The sequence below is a fragment of the Girardinichthys multiradiatus genome, chromosome 1 (assembly GCF_021462225.1).
Source record: "Girardinichthys multiradiatus isolate DD_20200921_A chromosome 1, DD_fGirMul_XY1, whole genome shotgun sequence".
NCBI classification, from domain to species: domain Eukaryota; kingdom Metazoa; phylum Chordata; class Actinopteri; order Cyprinodontiformes; family Goodeidae; genus Girardinichthys; species Girardinichthys multiradiatus.
In genome coordinates this window covers 47,286,054-47,307,417 of record NC_061794.1, presented here as the reverse complement: position 1 = coordinate 47,307,417, position 21,364 = coordinate 47,286,054, and the positions used below count along the sequence as shown (strand labels likewise).

The 21,364-nt window shown below is 40.6% G+C and overlaps 1 protein-coding gene across 1 annotated transcript; it reads left to right on the top strand.

Annotated features, from left to right (window-relative positions):
- Positions 1–6,348: 6,348 nt before the first annotated feature.
- Positions 6,349–15,344, top strand: LOC124873290 (polymeric immunoglobulin receptor-like). Its single transcript, XM_047373839.1, has 7 exons — positions 6,349–6,483; positions 11,900–12,238; positions 12,695–13,015; positions 13,112–13,201; positions 13,584–13,679; positions 14,737–14,777; positions 14,864–15,344. The coding sequence occupies exons 1-7, from the start codon at positions 6,447–6,449 to the stop codon at positions 14,939–14,941; spliced, it is 1,002 nt and encodes a 333-aa protein (XP_047229795.1). The 5' UTR covers positions 6,349–6,446; the 3' UTR covers positions 14,942–15,344.
- Positions 15,345–21,364: the final 6,020 nt, after the last annotated feature.

Sequence of the window (21,364 nt, the reverse complement as noted above, 5' to 3'; positions counted from 1 at the left end):
TTAAAACCAGCTTGTGGCTCCTTTCTATTTATGTGTTTTGTTCTATACTTTTACTATCAATGAAACTATCATAACTTCAAGACCCCAGGAAGATGCGGTTCAGGATCTTTGAACTGTGAAAAAGAGATCTGCATGGTTTTGAAGGAAGAGGGAAGGAATCTTGCCCACAAATGTTACTGTAACAACTTCCTTATGAAACTTGCAGACCTCAGTGACATGTTTCTGAAACTCAATGAACTGAATTTGCAGATGCAGGGCATACTCACACACCTCCCACATCTGGTAGATAAAGTCCCATCAGTCATTAGAAAACTTGAGATGTGGCAGCAGCAAGTAAAAGATTCACTCATTTCAGAACTTGAAATCATTGATTCAAGACAACAAGCTGCAGAACATAATAATCTCATGCATGAACACACACCTCTGCCCTTCAGAAACCTTTGTTTTGTGTGTGTGCTTTGGTGTGTGCCGGCTCACTCCCAGTGGCTGGATCTGCTCTGGCATAGACGGCCACAGGCGGGGCCTGGGCCCCCTGGCTCTGTCGGGCCTCTCCTTGGGGAGTGATATGTCCCGGATTCTCGGGTCTCTGGCTCCATGGCCGGATCTGCTCTGGCATAGACGGCCGCAGGCAGGGCCTGTGTGCTCGTCACTGCAGCTCCCTGGGGCTTCTGCACTGTGGCTGGTGGGTGGTTCCACTGGGACTCTCCCCTGCTGTTCTCTGGGGGGTGGGTGGTGGTGGGTGGTGGTGGGTGGGGGGGTTACGGTATTAGCGGCGATGGTGTCTGTCCCGGGTCCAGGAGGGTGGGTCTGTGGCTCCTCACACTTAATTTTGCATATTTTTATGAACAAACCTTGTGTGCACAAGGGCGCTCACACTCAGACCCACAGGTGTTTAGATTCAGGTGTTAACAGACACACGGATGTTCTATATTGAGCCGCAGTTACCACTAAATACATCTTGCATTCATAAGTACCGTGGACGTTTTGGTAACTATGCTGTTGTTATTTATGTTTCAGTGTAGAAGCAGCCTTCTAGTATCTTGTATTCTCTTCATCCTTCTTTCTCTATTCTTTTCTCCTCTCCCTTTTTTCCTTTTTGCCCCACCTCTCTGTCTTTCTTCCTTCTTATATTTTTGTTTCCGTCTCAGTGTCAGTAACAATTAAAATAATCCTAGAGCAGGTTCTAATAAAGTTTGTTTTATACATATCAAGCAGAGAGTTATAGTGTTCGCCGGAATGCTCCACTTGTAAAAGTAAATCTGTTGGGCTTCTTCTTCAACATTTCTGAGTACTACTCTGTCGGACAGGACACGGTAAAAGAAAAAAAACAGAAACTCAAAGACATTTTCACAGTCTCACAACTGCTACCCAGACTTGAGTGTGTGTGTGTGTGTGTGTGTGTGTGTGTGTGTGTGTGTGTGTGTGTGTGTGTGTGTGTGTGTGTGTGTGTGTGTGTGTGTGTGTGTCAGGGGAGGGCAGGAAAACTTTCTGATAAACTAAAAGGGGGCCCAGCAGATAAAGTCTGCATTGGCCCAACATTGTGTTGAGGTGGCCAGACAGGATCCATTTATTCTAATGAGGAGTCCAGGTCTGATTACTGGCTGAGACAATGTGGGATCCCTGGCGTCTTGGTAAGAACATTTATTTCATGGTCCCAATATTCCACTCAGTTCAGTTCAGTTCAGTTCACTTCAATTCAATTCAATTCAATTCAAAAATACTTTATTAATCCCAAAGGGAAATTAAATGTTGTTATAGCTCATAATATGAAGGTTTCCTCAAAGAGCCGTTGTAGATGCTGATGGCTGTGGGCAGGAAGGATCTCCTGTAGAGCTCCGTCTTACAGCAGATCTGAAGAAGCCTCTGACTGAAGACACTCTGTTGTTGTAGGACAGTCTGATGAAGAGGATGCTCAGGGTTCTCCATAATGTTCTTCATTTTATGAAGAATCCGTCTTTCCACAATGATCTCCAGAGGTTCCAGAGGAGTCCCCATAACAGAGCCAGCCTTTTTTATCAGCTTGTTGAGCTTTTTTAAGTCCCTGGTTCTGATGCTGCTTCCCCAGCAGATGATGGTAGAAGAGATCACACTTTCTACAACAGACTTATAGAAGATCTGCAGCATCTTGCTGTAAACACTGAAGGACCTAAACTTCTTTAAGAAGTACAGTCAATACTACTCACCCCCTTCCTTCAGTATTCAGTATTCAAATAGAGGAACATTCACTCTACAGGTGCATATCTCCTAGCTGCATCGTCAACAACCCCACATTCCCTGCAGCAGATGCATTCAGTGCCAGTTCCTCGAGTTAAATGTTGCCTCGTTTTTAGATGTTTTTTTACTGTGACTTGCTGTAAAGTTAATCACCCACACATGAAGAATGATCTGAATCATCTTCTTTACCACCCCTACTACTACTACTACTACTAGTACTACCACTACTACTACTGCCACCACTAGCACTATTACCACAACTACTATTACTACTACTAGCCCTATAAACACCACCTCTACTACCACAACTACTACTACTACTACTACTACTACTATCACTATGACCACTATTACTATTACTATTAACACTGCAAGCACTACCATTGCTACCACAACTACTACTACTACTACTACTACTACTACTACTACTACTACTATTACTATTACTAGCACTACTACCACAACTTTGAGATCCTGATCTGAGAGTGTGTGTGCATGAATGTCTTCTTTGTATTTTTGTGTTGGGCCACAGATGGAAGGGACCAAATCCCTGGGTGCCCCGCCTTACAACCTTTGACCCCGTGAGATAGACACCCAGGTTCCTATCAGCCTGAACAGGATTAAGTGAGAAAAGATGGTCTAAAATAAAGTTTGTCACATTTATAAAATAGGTGCAGTTGGTGGCACTGTTGCCTTGCAGCAAGAAGGTCCTGGGGTCGACTCCCGGCCGGGGGTCTTTCTGGATGGAGTTTGCAAGTTCTCCCCGTGCATGTATAGGTTCTCTCTGGGTACTCCGGGTTCCTCCCACAGCCCAAAAGCATGAGTGTTAGGTTAATTGGTCTCTCTAAATTGCTCTTAGCTGTGTGAATGAGTGTGTGCATGGTTGATTGTCCTGTATGTGTCTGTGTTGCCCTGCGATGGATCGGTGACCCATCCAGGGTGGACCCCGCTTCCTGCCCATAGACTGCTGGAGATAGGCACCATCTCCCCCGTGACCCACTATGGAAGAAGGGTAATGAAAATGACTGACAATGAATATATGGCCATCTACAAAATAACTGATTTAGATATTTTTCATTTAATGTTAACAGGATCCGTTTCTAAATATTAATGTTAACGTTTCAACTGAATGTCAGTATGTCCTCACAGCTCCGATCTTTCTTCTTTAAATTGAAATAGGACATTTTTTCACTTTGCAGCTTCTTAGAGGAAGTGAGAACTACAGTATTTATCTCCTTCTGCAAACATGGTGCACATTATTAGCACCAAGAACCTAGAATAAAAACACAATTTCTTTACTTAAAAAGCAGATCTATTACCAGAAAGATGTTGTCTGGTTGCTGAAAAAAAGTGATAAAAAGTGTAACTGTTGTTGTTAGCATATGTGAAAGGAAAGTTGATGTAAATTGTTCTGAGGAATGAGTCATTTTAAAACAGCATGCTAGACTTGTCAAGAAGAAGTGTAGATAAGGAAATGTTCTTGGCGTGTGTAAAAATGTCGTGCTACATTTGTTCTTGAAAAGTCTTGCATGCTGTTTTGAAATTACTCTTTCCTTTCCAATTTATACCGAATTTCCTTTCACATATGGTAACAACAACAGTTACTAACACAACAGGCGCACACTGACTCTTATTCTCAGTAATTGGGATAATTATGTCTGTAACCTGCTTTAAAAGTCTTTTTAATTCTTCTTTCACCTCAAAATGTTATTCTTCATCAGTGGAAACTTTTACATGGACATATAGTACACTCCCTTGGACTGTTGAGATGTTCTCTTTGTCCTTTCACAGGCTCACTGAACTTTTAATGATTCATTTTTAAAACATTCAAGTTATTCTTTATGAAACTGTAAAGCAAAGATTCAGACCTTGATTTTTTCCCTCTTCTCCCTTTTTTCCATCATACTTTAGAGCAACTAGGCTGAAATAATCCCTCAGAAGAATGAGGATGGATAAAATGAAACATGTAATAAGATGAAGGTTTCCTGTTGTTGTCTCAGCTCTGAGTGCTTGAATAGGACGCCAACAGAGAAGCTGAAAATGTCTGAAATCACAGTTCAAATATCCACAGAACCAACCTGATCACTTTAAAAACTCATTTAATTAATTCATTTTATTTTCCACTTACTAGTTGGTTTACTTTGGACCTCACAGTTACTTCTTTATTAATGTAGCTAACAGTGTTTTAGTGTAAAATGAACCTTTCGTTTGGCCTTTTACGTTTCTGGGCAGGTTTTCGTCTACTCTGTGCCTCAGACGGGTGATACCAGCTGTATTCAACTTAGCTTCAACCTTCAGCTGCCATGTTTAATCCCACAGGACAAAAGGAAGCTGCAGTTTGAGAAAATAATCTAGAACATTTACAACAAGGTGGTTCTATCTGAACAATTATAACATGAGGTTCTGCAGTTAAGGCTTGTTTTAGTTCAAATTTACCGTGATTCTTGCTTGCTGTATTGAGTTTATTTAGACCTTTATTGTTTTCAGACACCTGTTGCCATAGGGGAACCTCAGTCACATGATTTAGGCAACAAAACTGTTCCTGCACCGTGGGTCAACTTCTTCAATGTGTCATCAGGGAATGTTCAAAGGTTTGTTCAGCAGACACCAGCAGCTCCTTATTCTTCTTTGAGGTGTTGTAGGATTTTGTGGCCAGAAGGATGCAGAGTTGATCATAAACTGTGCAGTGACCAGAGAGCAAAGAAATGAAGCTTCCTCCAGGAGAAACAAATTGTTTCTAGATGAACATCTAGACTTCTGGAACAGATGAGATCTGTTCACAGCTTTCACACAATGTAACAGGAAACAACACTCTCCAATTATTTTAACTCCATCTTCCTCCCTCCCTGATGGATGGAGTAAGGGGGAGTCAGGTTTAGCCTAAACCGGCTCAGTTATGGTTGAGGTGCAAACACACCCTCCATTTCTGCTACCTGTATGACCCCTTCTCTTTTCCAATGGTTATAATCAGTCTGACAGAGGGAGGTATCCCAATCCTTGTGGTTTTTAGTATAACAATGACCATCAGTGGGCTCTAGATGGACAAACTTTATCAGTGTATTATTTTACTTAGTACAGCTACACATAGCCCATTCTAAAATGTTCAAACTCTAACACTCAGTAGTTTAATTTAACCTCCCCAACAACCCCGCACCATTCAAACCCTTTGTGAAGAGCCTTGAGACGACATGTGTTGTGAATTGATGCTATACAAATAAAACTGAATTGAATTGAAGTGGTCATAATCTTTAGCACCATGTTGGAAGAAAACCAAACACCACACGTTTGCCCAGAATACCACTTACTGCCGGTAAAGCATGGTGGTGGAGGGCTTGTTTTGCAGGCTCAGTCCCATTCTGAAATGGTTTCTTGTTGCCTTTGTCAGATCCTGGTCATGTGCTTGTTGGTGCAGGTAATTCTGGGAGTTGTGGTTCAGCTGATGCCTGTCTGCTCCCTTTTGATTGTACTTGAGTCCTGCTCTTACCTTCACCATCCAACACTGGACCCACAGAACCTGGGCACCAACTGAGTCACCAACTGGACCAAGAACGTCTCTTTTTCAAGTGTTCTACAGTTTAATGTGAGGCCATCTGTCCCACAGTTGAAGTTTCATCCAAACTGGGTCATTCACAGACTGTTTATCTGCTCGTCCAAGACATCCCTGTTGACCCAAACTGCAGTTAGTGACCGAATGAATGAGATTTTGAGTTTATACAGCTGAAGTGAGCTTATTCTGCAGAGCTGGTGGTGGTGTGCAGCTCAGGGGAGATCTGTTGCTCCGCAGAATTGAAAGAAGTCAGCTAAGAAGATGGGAGTCTCTGCTGGGGAGGCTCTCCTTCCAAAAGAACAGTTTAAGACATGTCCTACCAGGAGAAGGTTGTGGAGCAGAACTGTGACCAAGATTATTCAGTTCTTTTGGAAGAGCTGGAAGAAAATATCTTAAGCTGTCCTGTTATACTAAACCCACAAAGCTGCAGGAGATGGATGGAGACCTTTTAATTTGAATTGTTGCATCAGCCTAACCTTTCACAGCAACATATTTCAGTAAAGTCATGAAGAAATGAGACTGCAGATAATCAGAGAGAGGAGTTATGTGTCAGGTTTTAAGCAGGAATGTATTTATTCATCAAGTCTGGAGAGAAAAAGGAGAGAAGAAGGAACTCCTTCAGTTGGAGAAGTGAAGCAGCTATAGAAGAGGAAGAGAACCAGCAGGAAACCATTTGAGCTTCAACATGATCTGTCACATTTTATTCTGCTTCTTTTTCCTCTGTGAGTACATTTTCTTTTTTATTTCTGTAAATATCAATCCTTGAAATGGTCACGATCCTCTAATATTTGGGTTCTGGTTTTCATTTGTGTTCACCAGATTCACCAGGTTCATGTTGTTGCATTCATTTCTGTACATTTTGAGTTATTTCTGGTAGATCAGGTTTCACGTTCATAACCTGTTTTCATGCCACCGCTCCTCAAACTATTCATCTTTATTCGGTGCCAATCAGTCTCCCTGTGTGCGGGACTAAATATACTCATCAGTTCAGTTTGCTCCTCACTGGTTCTTACTGTTCATGCATTTGCTCATGTCCAGCCTCATTCTCCTCATGCCTGCCTGTAAGTTATTTCCTTTTATTTATGACATTTATTGACTCCCCGTGTTGCTCCTGCTTGCCTGTCAGTGTGTCTGCAATTTGGGTCCAGCTCCAAGACCCTTCCTGACAGAAACATAATGATTAGTCAATTTGATGGAGAACTTCAAAGACCTGTTATCAGTGATAAAATGATCCTGTTTTAGACCAGTATGGTCCATTAGACCATCAACAAACAATGGACGGTTGCTCCTGGCTGCAGGGGTTAATGCCTCACAGCAGAAATGTCCTGGGTTCAGGTAGTGTCCTTGTTTCCATGTCCTCCCAGTAAAATCACTGGTTTTCTTTGGGAACTCTGGGCTCTTTCCTTGGTTAGTTTGAGATCCTGATCTGAGAGTGTGTGTGCATGAATGTCTTCTCTGTATATTTTTGTTGGGCCACAGATGGAACGGACCAAATCCTTGGGTGCCCCGCCTCACAACCTTTGACCCCGTGAGATAGACACCCAGGTTCCCTTCAGCCTGACCAGGATTAAGTGTGGAAAAATGGTCTAAAATAAAGTTTGTCACATCTATAAAATAACTGATTTAATTCAATTTAAATTCAAAAATACTTTATTAATCCCAAAGGTAAATTAAAAGATGTTGTAGCTCATATTCTGCAGGATTCTTTAAAAGAGCCGTTGTAGATGCTGATGGCTGTGGGCAGGAAGGATCTCCTGTAGCTCCGTCTTACAGTAGATCTGAAGATCCTCTGACTGAAGACACTCTGTTGTTGTAGGACAGTCTCATGAAGAGGATGCTCAGGGTTCTCCACAATGTTCTTCATTTTATGAAGAATTTTATCAACATGTTTTATTTATTGTATTATTTTATTTAAAAAGACCGTCTGTCTTCTTTAGACATTTTTCATTTAATGTTAACGGTTTCAATTTCCAAATATTAATGTTCAAGTTTCAGCTGAATGTCAGTATGTCCTCTCAGCTCTGATCTTTGTTCTATGAATTGAAGCAGGACATTTCTTCACTTTGCAGCTTCTTACAGGAAGTGAGAACTATTTATCTCCTTCTGCAAACATGGTGCACATTATTTGAACCAAGAACCTAGAATAAATACGCAATTTATTTGCTTCCTCTAACTAAAAACCAGAAACTCTATTACATGATAGATGTTGTCTGGTAGATGTTTGATATAAAAAGATCAAGCAGCAGGTGAAACATGCAGCGGGAATCATCCTATTTTGGTGTAGTTGGTAATAATGTGTAGAAGATAGCATTTCTGAATCATACAAACTGTGTGTGTGTTTCCACCTGAAATATGGGCAGCTGAACGGTTTGACCCCTCTTCCTCATGTACAACGTGTCTCCTGTCAAACTCTGTTAAGTCTAATGTCTCTGAGGTGAACCCTGTGTTTGCTGACCTTCGCTCACTAAAGGTCAGATGTACATCCGCTTGTCATTCCATGCATGATGTTGCAACTTCCGCCCTCTAGTGGATGTACCAGCTCTGCATAAATCGCTGCTCTGCACCATTTTACAACCACAGATTTTCACCCAGCTGCATGTGGAAGTGCGATGTCCGTTCCGGATGAACTCTGACCTACTGTCGTTTCTAACACGTTAGCATGAGGTGGAACGAAATGTTACTCTGGTCCATAAGAGAGCCTCATGACAGAATCATTAAAAAAAATGTAAATACAATATAAATAACTCACTAATATTAAAAGAAGATAAATTAAGATAAAATAAGTTTCAAATAACAGCATACAGGTCCTTCTCAAAATATTAGCATATTGTGATAAAGTTCATTATTTTTCATAATGTCATGATGAAAATTTAACATTCATATATTTTAGATTCATTGCACACTAACTGAAATATTTCAGGTCTTTTATTGTCTTAATACGGATGATTTTGGCATTCAGCTCATGAAAACCCAAAATTCCTATCTCACAAAATTAGCATATTTCATCCGACCAATAAAAGAAAAGTGTTTTTAATACAAAAAACGTCAACCTTCAAATAATCATGTACAGTTATGCACTCAATACTTGGTCGGGAATCCTTTTGCAGAAATGACTGCTTCAATGCGGCGTGGCATGGAGGCAATCAGCCTGTGGTACTGCTGAGGTCTTATGGAGGCCCAGGATGCTTCGATAGCGGCCTTTAGCTCATCCAGAGTGTTGGGTCTTGTGTCTCTCAACGTTCTCTTCACAATATCCCACAGATTCTCTATGGGGTTCAGGTCAGGAGAGTTGGCAGGCCAATTGAGCACAGTGATACCATGGTCAGTAAACCATTTACCAGTGGTTTTGGCACTGTGAGCAGGTGCCAGGTCGTGCTGAAAAATGAAATCTTCATCTCCATAAAGCTTTTCAGCAGATGGAAGCATGAAGTGCTCCAAAATCTCCTGATAGCTAGCTGCATTGATCCTGCCCTTGATAAAACACAGTGGACCAACACCAGCAGCTGACACGGCACCCCAGACCATCACTGACTGTGGGTACTTGACACTGGACTTCTGGCATTTTGGCATTTCCTTCTCCCCAGTCTTCCTCCAGACTCTGGCACCTTGATTTCTGAATGACATGCAGAATTTGCTTTCATCTGAAAAAAGTACTTTGGACCACTGAGCAACAGTCCAGTGCTGCTTCTCTGTAGCCCAGGTCAGGCGCTTCTGCCGCTGTTTCTGGTTCAAAAGTGGCTTGACCTGGGGAATGCGGCACCTGTAGCCCATTTCCTGCACACGCCTGTGCACGGTGGCTCTGGATGTTTCTACTCCAGACTCAGTCCACTGCTTCCCCAGGTCCCCCAAGGTCTGGAATCGGCCCTTCTCCACAATCTTCCTCAGGGTCCGGTCACCTCTTCTCGTTGTGCAGCGTTTTCTGCCACACTTTTTCCTTCCCACAGACTTCCCACTGAGGTGCCTTGATACAGCACTCTGGGAACAGCCTATTCGTTCAGAAATGTCTTTCTGTGTCTTACCCTCTTGCTTGAGGGTGTCAATAGTGGCCTTCTGGACAGCAGTCAGGTCGGCAGTCTTACCCATGATTGGGGTTTTGAGTGATGAACCAGGCTGGGAGTTTTAAAGGCCTCAGGAATCTTTTGCAGATGTTTAGAGTTAACTCGTTGATTCAGATGATTAGGTTCATAGCTCGTTTAGAGACCCTTTTAATGATATGCTAATTTTGTGAGATAGGAATTTTGGGTTTTCATGAGCTGTATGCCAAAATCATCCGTATTAAGACAATAAAAGACCTGAAATATTTCAGTTAGTGTGCAATGAATCTAAAATATATGAATGTTAAATTTTCATCATGACATTATGGAAAATAATAAACTTCATCACAATATGCTAATATTTTGAGAAGGACCTGTATATCCTGGATCTTAGGTGTTAAACAAATGGAAAATAGAATGGTAAATGTGCAAAACCTGTGCATAAGCCCAGCAGCAATCTGTACAAGTTCGCAGTGTACAAAATGTCATAAAGGAAAGGGATGAATGGGGGATGAAGGGAATAACTGAGGGGGCAGCAGGGGTCCTTCAGAGTTCAACAGTCTCACAGTTTCTGGGTAGAAGGTGTTCCCCAGTTTGGTAGTCCTGCTTTTAATACACTGCAATCTCCTGCCTATAAGGAGGGGAACAAACACTGTGTGAGTGGGGTCCTTTATGATGCAGGAGGCCCATTTCCTGCATCTCATTGTATAAATGTCCACAGTGGTGGGTAGACCCTCTTCTCAGCCGTGTAGCAGCTACCATGCCACACGGTTATGCAGGCAAAGAGGACGTTCTCCACAGTGCATCAATAGAATGATGTCAGGACTGAGTTCCCACGTCCAACCCTGCGTCGACCTCCTGAAGAAGTAGATGTGCTGGTGTGCCTTCCTAATCAGACAGGAAGTGTTACTGCTCCATTGGAGGTTAATAGTGATATATGCACCCAGGTATTTATGGAAACCACTTCCACCACTGTCCCTCCAATGTGCAGGGAGAGAGGTATCTCCCCCTTCTGAAGTCCATGCTCATATCCTCTTTTTCACATTTATGCAGAGGTTATTTTGACAGCTTGTGGGTAGAACCTTTCATTCAGCCTTTCTGTCCTTGCTCTGAGTGTCCTGTAGCTCCACCATCGAGACCCATCTTCACTCTTCCCACTCTTTGCTCCCCTCTGGGACAGGTTGAGGTAGAGGAGTGGGTATCAAGGGTTTGTGGTGTAGGGTGGTTCCAATCACCCGCTGTGTCGCTCTCATTACCAGTTGCAGGTTCTTTGTTTCTTCAGCTGTAGAGCAGCTGAACTTCACTGTATAGCAGTATGTCAGGATGCTATTGATGGTGGAGTGGTAGACGTTGGTAAAGTAAAGTCTTTGCTGTGCGTTTCCCACCTGGTAAGAGATGTTTGTGGACCAGGTGAAATAAGCAGAGATGTGGATTCCAAGAAACCTGGAGCTCTCCACCCTCTCAACCTCCTCTCCACTGATGAAGGGGGCAGTGTATTCAGAGCACTTTGATCTCCTGAAGTCTATGAAGATCTCTGTGGTCCTGGATGTTTTCAGGTCCAGTTTGTTGCCTCAGGTGTCAGACCTTTTCTCTATAGACTGTTTCATTATTATTCAAAATCAGTCCTACAAATTTAACAATGATGTTGCTGGTGGATGGATGGGGCAAAGGTCATGCGAAGAGGGAGTACAGGTGGGGCTGAGTACATACCCCTGCGATGTTCCTGCATTCAGGATGAGAGTGAAGGAGATGTGGTCTCTCATTCTGGGTCAGTTGCTAAGGAAGTTTAGGATCCAGGTGCACAGTGAGCTGCCAAGGCCCAGTTTACTCGGCGTCGTAATCAGTCTGACGGATACTGCAGCACAGAAGGCTGAGCTGAAGTCAACAAACAGCATCCTCACATAGGTGTCAGTTATCCAGGTGTGTGGAGATATGTTATTATGGCATTCTCTGTTGGCCTGTTTGCTCTATATGAAAACTGGTATGGATAGAAGTCAACAATACCAATAAACTCTGCTCCTGTATTTAAATCGGATGCAGAAAATGTTGTGGTTAGATTGTAGTTTGTTGCCGGAAGGTTAATAACTGTTGATCTTTTCTGCAGCTTTCCAGGTCAGGAACAGCAGTTCTGTTGATGAAATGAATCATTTCCATCGAGTAGCTGGAGGAAACCTGAGCATTATATGCTACGGTCTATCATCAGGAACATGGAGGATTTTCTGCAGAGAAAACTGTGAAGGAGAAAACGTTCTTGTTAACACAAAAAGTCAAAAAGCCATAAATGGAAGAAGCAGCGCTGAATATTTTGAAAGAGCTCAGGAGAAGTCTTTTAATTTGTCTGTGGCCGTCTCCAATCTGACCCAGTTTGACTCAGGATTGTACAGATGTGGTCTGGGTGACAATACTGCTACATTCACAAAATTCAAAGTCGTTGTTGCAGAAGGTGAGTTTCTATTAAAGCTGTTTTATTGTCCCTAATGGACTGAAGCACATTTCAGTTTGATCACACAGCTGTTGATGTTTGTCTTATAATAAAGTTGGTTAAAGTAAAAAAAATGAAAATCGAATATTTTATCACTGCTTCTAGGGATAAATTATTCATTGATTATTGATTCTTATCAATTATACACAGATGAACTTGATTATTCTGAGATTATTTTATTTATTCTTACTTTTTAGCAGAAAATGAAATCCAAATTTTTCATACACTGATTCGGTTCAGTCACATAAAGGTGAGATGATGAAGGAAGATTTCTCCTCTAGTTGCTGCTGGATTAACTGTTCCGGCCACGGGCTGATTAACTGGGCAGGTCCCAGTATAACTGTAATGAAACTGGCATTAATGTGATCAGACTGCATCATGTTGAGGACGGAGAGTAACTGATGATTATTTTAACAGCTCAGTTGGATGGAAACAGTGACCATCACTTCTATAAAGAACCTGGCAGCTGGCTCACAGTCGCCTGTTCCTTCAGCTTCTCTGGAACAAAGAAGTATTTCTGCAGAGGCGACTGTGGAGAAGATGTTCTGCTTTACACAGACGGCGTCAGAGCTCAGAGTGGCAGATACAGCATTGGACATGACAAATCCGCAAAATCAAACGTTTTTTATGTGACCATAAAAAATCTGACCCGGTCTGACTCAGGACAATATAGATGTCTTTCATATTTAAACTCTGGAACAATCTCACACGTGGATTTTCACATCAACGTCTCAGATGGTGAGTTTTAATGAAAACGCACACACACACTTAGAAGTGTGTGTGTGTGTGTGTGTGTGTGTGTGTGTGTGTAAAATATGTATTTTTTTCTCACAGTCACGTCTGGAACCACATATCAGTCACGTCTCTATCAGAATAATGGAGCAACATCAGGAGGAACATCAGTAAAAACTTTTCCACCGTGGGGTAAATATCAAGGCTGTCATGAGATTGTTAGCTCGCTTGAAGTCTTTAAAAAGTGTCATCTGAAAAACGCTGGGCATAAAAACCATTTAAAAAAAGGGTGTAAAATGATTCAGTGCTCATCTAAATACCACAATCAGTTGGATGTGCAAACAGGAAAAGTCTTTGACACATGATCCCATACTGATGATAGTGTTTGAACACTGAATTGTTTTGTGCTATTTTTAAATTAGTTTTTCTGTCCAGTGTTTTACAGATTCTCTTCAAGAAGCCTACCACTACCTGTTGGAGTTTTTATAGAAATTAATTTCCTATGACGTGTCTATTATTAATACCCTGATATACCAGTAGGTGTCGGTAAAAACCAGTTTGTTAATCTCTGCAGATCTTCCTCTGATTGTGATTGTTGTGGCTCTGGCAGTCACAGTCATCCTGTTATCAGCAGCTCTTCTAGTTTCCTGCAGGAGGAGATCTCTGCAAGGTGAGAAAACCACCAACACACTGATGCTTTTTTCTCTTTATTAAACAAGTAAAGGTATAATAGTTGTCTATGAATCTGATGTTGAGTTGTGAAACAGGAAAAGGGAGAAAGCCAGACTTCCCTCCAAAGGTCCCTACAGTTCTGGGTCTTTCCCAGGTCCTCCTGCCTGTGGGACAAACCTGGATTGCCTGTTACTTTTTGCCCTATAATTAGACGACAATGGATGGATGAACAATTAAATCATTAAAATGAAAAATTATTCAAATGAAAAACAGATAAATAGCAGCTTAAATCTCTTTATGAATTAAAATAAGCCCAATTTCATCAAAAGATGCAAAACAAATCATTCAGAACATGAGCTTTGATGCACCACCATCAGCCAAACAAACAAAAAACTCCACCACTTTGGGGAAGAAGAAGATTCTTCTTTCATCTAAGGCCCAAAGTGCATCAATGAAGAAATAACAGAAAACCTCAGTGGTCGACCGCCTGACAGTCCAGTCCCAAACCCATGTGAGGATACTTCACACAGCTGCACTCATTTAGAGTGTGCATTCAGTTCACCATCAGAGAGCTCTAGTGCACATTTATAGGAAGAAACTACAGAGACCAGAGTCTCAGCATTTTATACATTTCATTTATTTTGCTCTTCTTTAAATGCAATAAACATTTAGCTGAATCAAACAGTGGACCAGTTAAAGTGATGAGTTTGAGTCGGATTGGTTGGAAATTAACTGAAAGCGGGATTCAAAAATCTGTCCCGTCCATGGTTCTGGTCCACATCTCATGTCCACCAGGAGAAGGATGGAACCAAGACGTAACTGTACATCAAGCGTTTCACTACCGAGGGAACATTACAGCGCCCAAGCAAGAACAGCAGCAGAAGAAGAGATGAACAGGAAGTAAAAGTCCACCATAGTTTTAACTTGGCTCATGTACAATAAGCACCTGTAAAAACTAACATACCTGCAGATTCACTTTTTGTTTTGGAAATATTGACTAGTTGATCTAATCTGATTTTATTAATTCATCACATAAAGAACACTTTATTCCACAGGTTTGGGGATTGCAGACAGCTTCAGCGACAAACAAATGGAGGTAACTTATTGTAATAACACAAGAAAATAATGTTTCATCTGGCTTATGAAGGCTGAGTTTAATGTGTGTTTCATTATTGTTTTTAGAGTGTGGTCTTTGAGCAGAGCACCTCTGGAGACCTGATTTACCAGAACATAAAACCTGACAGCAAGAACCAGAAGTAGAACATCTTAAACAATTGTAAAATGGTTTAATAGTTTTGCTCCTCTCAAGGCTGCAGTTCTCCCTGTTGCTGGTGAACCTTTTTCTACCACACTTCTTCCTTCCACTCAACTTTCTATGATTTATGCTTGGATACAGCTCTCTGTCAACAACCAGCTTCTTCAGCAATGACCTTCTGGGGCTTACTCTCCTTCTGGAGGGTGTCCATCATTGTCTTCTGGACATCTGTCCACTCTTCGCCATGGTTGTGTCACCTATGACCCAGACTGAGACCGTTTAGAGGCTCAGGAAACCTTTGCAGGTGTTTGAGTTAATTAGCTGATTAGGGTGCAACACCAGGAGTTTTGAATTTCTCATTTTAAGAATCTGTAAGCCATACAAAAAATAAAAGAAATAAATATTTCACTTTGTGTCATTAATCTTTATAACATAACTTTCACTTTCTGAAATCTGGGGCAAAAAAGTTTGGCTTTTTCATAATATTCACATTTTTTAATATGTACCTGTATGTGCTCACATAGCCCGCACAAGACCTTGGATTCCCACCTGAATTCTGGTTCTGCTCCTCAAAGATGATAAGTACCTGAAGGAAAAACTAATTCCTCAGATAGGAAACATTTAAACTAATTTGAATAATAAACTTAATTTGACTGCGTTGTTTCATAATTAGGATCAGCTGGAATGTACCTGACTTGGAATCTGTATGATTGGACTGAACTGACTTTGTAAAGAGCCTTGAGGTGGGATGTGTTGTTAATTGATGCTATATAAACCAACTGAAATGAACTTCAGTCCTTCTGTTTTTATGTTTAACGGGAATTATTAAAATAGATTTTTGACTTTCTTTGCTACTAGGTTTACAAGAGAAAAGTGTTTAAATATTAGGGACAGATCAATTTGAGTTCAGGTTTTCACATTCTTTGAAATTTTTTTGTTTAAAATGTAGATTCAAATATAAATCTCCAGCAGGTTAGATGCTGCCAATGAGAGCATTAATTTAACTATAAAAGTTTATTTTAGGGAAAACTACCTAAATCTGAAAATGTACCTGCTGTGTTTTAGGTCTGCGGCCTCCACTTTAACACATGAAGTAGATGCACTGTGTACATGCTTATACTGTTAGTGTGCACGCAGAAAATAATGAGTTAAAGCCATTCACACATTTCATAGTGAGTCCATATTATGTTCTTTGACAACACAATATAAACGGCATCTCAAATAGTGTTGGTGTGACAACAAACCATTTCTGTGTTAAAACAGAACGCACGAGGATGAAGAGTGAACATTTATACATACCTGAGTAATAAACGGTGATTAGAACAAAGTGAAGTCTGACCATCAAGCTCCTGTACAACATCCTGAAAGAGGAGCTGGAGACCATCAGAGAGTTAAACTATATGCAGCTCAGATCCACCACTGCACATGATAACAGCTGCTGGATCTTCTCTTTTAGCCAACACACATACAGACGTTACCTGTTGTAGAGTATAAGGCATTTTCTACATGTATCCTCTGGGCTTTTTATAAAGTCAATATTATTCAGTTGCATTTCAAAATCAGGACACAGCAGACAGTTTTAGCAGCTTCTGTAGATATACACCAGTAAGCCAATATCTATCTAAGGATTTGGATATAATTTTCCAGCCCCACCAAAATCAGTGTAAGAATAATTCCAAGTGTATTCAACTCAAAAGCACAAACAGAAAATGCCTGACAAGCAATCACTCCCTCTTCTGTTCAGTATGTCTTGCAATTGCAAAGCCTCCAGCTTCTGACAACGCATTTGTCAATAGAGGCATGCATGCATGGAAACATGTCGATCAGCAAATACAAGAGCATGAGAAAAGTAATGGTGATAGAGAAAATGCAGAAGCCTTTTTCCTCAGAGACAGCAAATCAGACCTTCATATTCTGTTATGTGACAAGCAAATGTCAGCTCAGCGAGACCAGGTCAGAAAGAGGAGGCAGGCCCTGGAACAGGTTATTGATAGTGTTACAGCTATTAGCTACAGAGGGCGCCACCATGAAGCTGCATATAACTTTGTCAACTATGGCAACTTTATGGAGCTTTTACTGTTGCTAACCAAGTATGGAATATGCTTAGAAGAGGATGTCACAAATTGCATTGAAAAAAGTAAAAAAGCTGATGGGAAGTAAAGGAAGAGGGTAATTTGTAACTGCGTTTTCTAAAACTATAGTAAGGAACAATGATGAAGTCAATTAAAAATTAATTCAGCACAAAATTGCAGCTGAAGTGAGAAATGCAGGGATGTTCTCAGAACAAATGGACACCACACAAGATTTAACATCCACAGATCAGTGTGCGTTGGCTCTGCAATACGTTACTGATGCTGTCCACAAGAGACTCAGTGCTGTCATTGACTGTGAGTCATCAACTAGCCAGTACTTTATAGACCTTGTGAAACAGACACTTGAGAATATGGACACTGTAGCCAGTGAATCTTTTCTCACAGCTAAATGACATTGCAATATTTATTAGAGATTCCAACAAGCGCATGAAGCTATGGGAAGAAACCAATGAAGACAAGAGACACCGACAGCTTGGTAAGTTCTGTGAAACCCGCTGGTGGGGTGAAGACGGGGCCTTGAGAAAAGCCTTACAAAGCCTGACCATGCATTGTACACAGATCCAGTCATCACATTATTAAAGGATTCAGAAGGATGTGACCATAAAACCTCTCATCCCAAGCAAGGCCCACGCTTACAAGGATGTTCCTCTGAAGTATGAAACCATACTTACAGCTGACGTTTTTCTGAGGACATCTTCTCTATCTACAAACCTGCAGACAGGTGGTATGGACCTTACAACTGCACAGAGCTTGATAAAGGAACAGAGGGTTGTTTGAAAAAGTTTCAGACTTTGAAGGTGTCAAAAGGTCGGCAGATACTATTGTTGAGTGGGCTAATTGCTTGCTGGAGAAACGGCAGGACAGTGATGCAGAAGCTCAGACTGTCCTCCCAATGAAGAGAAATAAAAGAGTGAAGAGGAAACCAGAAGATGAAACCATTGCTGATGCTGAAACATTATAAAATCCACGTTCACAGCTTGATTCTGGATACTGTAATTGAAAGTGTTCATCGTTGTTATGCAGCAAATTCAGTGCTGTGTCCAGATGTGTCCTGCATGAATCCACAACGTTTCCCAGAAATCAGGGAGAAAGGCCTTCCTGCCATGAGAGAGCTCAGGAAATGCCTGCTGGAATTTGATGGACTTGCCAGTGCTGCTAGAATCCAGGCTGATCTGATCAGCTTTGCACAGCAGTGGGACAGATTAAACCAGTCACCACTGGATGACTACAACACCAGGACCGCTGCCACCAGCGATGAAACGGGCGAAGACATGGAGGACACTGATGAAAGTGTGGTGTTGTTGAGCAGAAACTAATATGTTGTTACATACTCCATTCACAAGACAGTCTGCTCACCGATGCATATATCATCTGTTGGGGCTACAAGTTCCTCCTCACACTATCCATCACTCAGGTTGCCTTTGAGAGGATTTTCTCTACCCTAAAGATGGTGAAGAACCACCTAAGAACCTCCCTTAGCCAAGAAAATATTGAAGCATTTTGTTTGATGGCAACAGAGAAAGAGATTCTGGTGGGAATGGACAAGGAGGATATTAGTGATAGAATAGCTGAAAGCAGTGAACGACTGCGCCACCTGCTGGTGTACTAGTAGCAGTGCTGACAATTCATTACTGGTTCTAAGTTTTTTTTTACACAACTTGAGAAAATATTGTTTTGTTTAATGTTAATGTTAAATGTTGTTTCATGTGAAAATGTGTTTGTCATAGAGAACTAACAGACACATCTGCAGTGCACCACCTGCACCTCCCATTTGTTGTATGATACTACGATTAACTGTTATTTATTGAGGTTTATACATGGCATGATGTAGGTGAACATTTTAGTTTATGTGATTTGAATACATAATATTGCACCACAGCAGAAACGTTCATTTTGTAGGTATTCAGTTGAAAAAGCGTGCAGACTTTGTGCATACAGAGTGTGCTCAATTTAACTCAGTCTTGGTGGTTTGCCTTAATTCACTGATGGTGGCCTGGGATGATATCAAATTCCCGGCCTGGATTAATGTCCCGTCTGTCCCTGGACACAAGCTCAGAGACCCTCATCTCTCTGAGCTTTATGAGTTGAATAGTGGTCTTCAGCAGGTGCTTTACTGCCATCTTGTGGAAGCTGTTTTCATCATTTCCTTTTTTGTATTTCTATTTTCAAACTATTTTAAAATGTACATGCCTACCTGGTCAATTTCTACACCTGTTTCTGTATTTTGTTCTCTGTCAGATTATTTTTACACTTTATTCTGTATTGACATGTTTTAACTGTCTAGTTTTATTATGAATAAGCCTGCTTTCTGCAGTTTTTTCTTTCTGTTTAGTTTAGTTTAGTTTAGTTTAAGTTAGTTTAGTTTAGTTTAGGTTAAGTTAGTTAGTTTAGCTAAATATAATCCTCTATGATATAGAAATGATGAATAAACAGGAACATGTTACTTAGATGTCTGTTTGATTTTATTAGCATAATAATAGAGCCAGTGTTGACATTAACTACCTAAAGTAGGTTTGTGATTTGAAATGAAAGGCAGATCTTAAGTAGATGGAAGTGTGGTGAGTTATATTGATATTAGTGATGGTTTATTATTAGTGTAATGTTTCAACCCTGTCAGAGTTGATTAACCAATGACCATCACTGATTGATGATGTCGAGTTTGACAAACACTAATAAACAAACTACTAACTAGTTAGATTTACTTGAGTAACATTTTGAAAAAAACATACTTCTAGGATTAGTTTTACTGCACCATACTTTTTACTTCTAATTCAGTAATATTGTTATGAACTATCACTACTCTTACTTGAGTACAATTTCTGGCTACCCTACATGTTTAACTGCAAATGCACCAGAAACAAACACACAGTTTATGTTAAAGTGAAACTTCTAAGTTGTAAACAGGGTTTATGTTTCTATCTATTTATGATAGAATTTGGAAATGCGTGTTTCTTCTGCTTGACTTTATTGTGTTGTAATTATGTTATTGGTCTGTACTTATATCTTTCTTTTATCCTTTAAATTACCAGAATTCACAGATAACTTAAAATTGTTGTCTGATTACATAATTTTTGCAAATTTAATCAGATGTTATGATAAAAACTCTAGTCAGAGGTTGAATAGCCTTTTTTCCAAATTCTTTTTACTCTTACTTGAGTACAAATTTTGACTGCCCACCTCTGAAAACAAATAACCACACACACACACACACACCTGAGGGAAATTTAGAGCTATCAGCTAAACCAACCTGGGTGTTTTAGACTACATGATGGCGCTGGAGCACCAAAAGAGAACCATGTTTTCTTCGTTTACCTTCATAATAAGAGTATCTGTTTTAATTCAGCTTTTTAGCATCACTGACACCTCCTTGTAAGAACAATGGCAGCTTGAAGACTTGAAAGTCAGAGAGGAGCATTCATTTTATAATCACGCTTTAGGCTCTCTTAAATATTCTTATTTCAATATATTTTACTGCTTAAAGATGCAGATAACAACATACATATGTTTATCGCTGTACTAATATTGATGGAAAATCCCCTGCAGATGAAAAACACACAAATGGATTTCAGATCATAATTTATCATCGTCATCTTCATTTGTTTTCAATGTTTTCTCACACAGTTTGAACTTAATATAATAAAGAGCTTCGCAGAAATAAATCAACCAATAAATGATGACTTTCTGTTCTCAGTAGGGGGATTTCATAATATAGCCCTTTACTCCTGTTAACCACCAGACTTACAATAATCAGTGTTTTTGGGGCTCAGATGTTCTCTACTTCTGGTTTTATGGCGAGAACACAAACTTGGAGGTCCAGCCGCGCCCACAAACTTCAACATGAAACTCTGGATTCTTGCTGGCAGTTTGTAGATTGATATTAGTTTGAGAAACATTAATGCACAGCAGGATGTTATGTCACAATGGTAATTCTGACAACGAGGAACACAGTAATGAGAAAGTAGCTCGATCAGTTTTGATGCGTTAAGACCAAGTTGGGCTGGATCTGTGTCTGACCTGCATGATGAGTCCAGGGCAGCATCTAGGCTGATGCAGGAAACCCAAAAACTGGAATAAGAGCACCAGAACATTAATACAACGTTTAAGGACGCCGTACGTTGCAATAAAAAGAACAAGCAGCGCAAAACGGAAAATGTACTGGCATGAAAGCTGCAGCAAAATAATGTGTATTAAGATTAATTTTCAGCTAAGTGAGTTCAATGGAAACACAAATAATAATGAAATGTGGAAAAAAAGAGTAAAAGGTTCTGTATCGGTGAAATTTTAGGTGAAATTGGATCATTTGACCCAAAGTGCAGCTTGTTATTGAGAAAATGT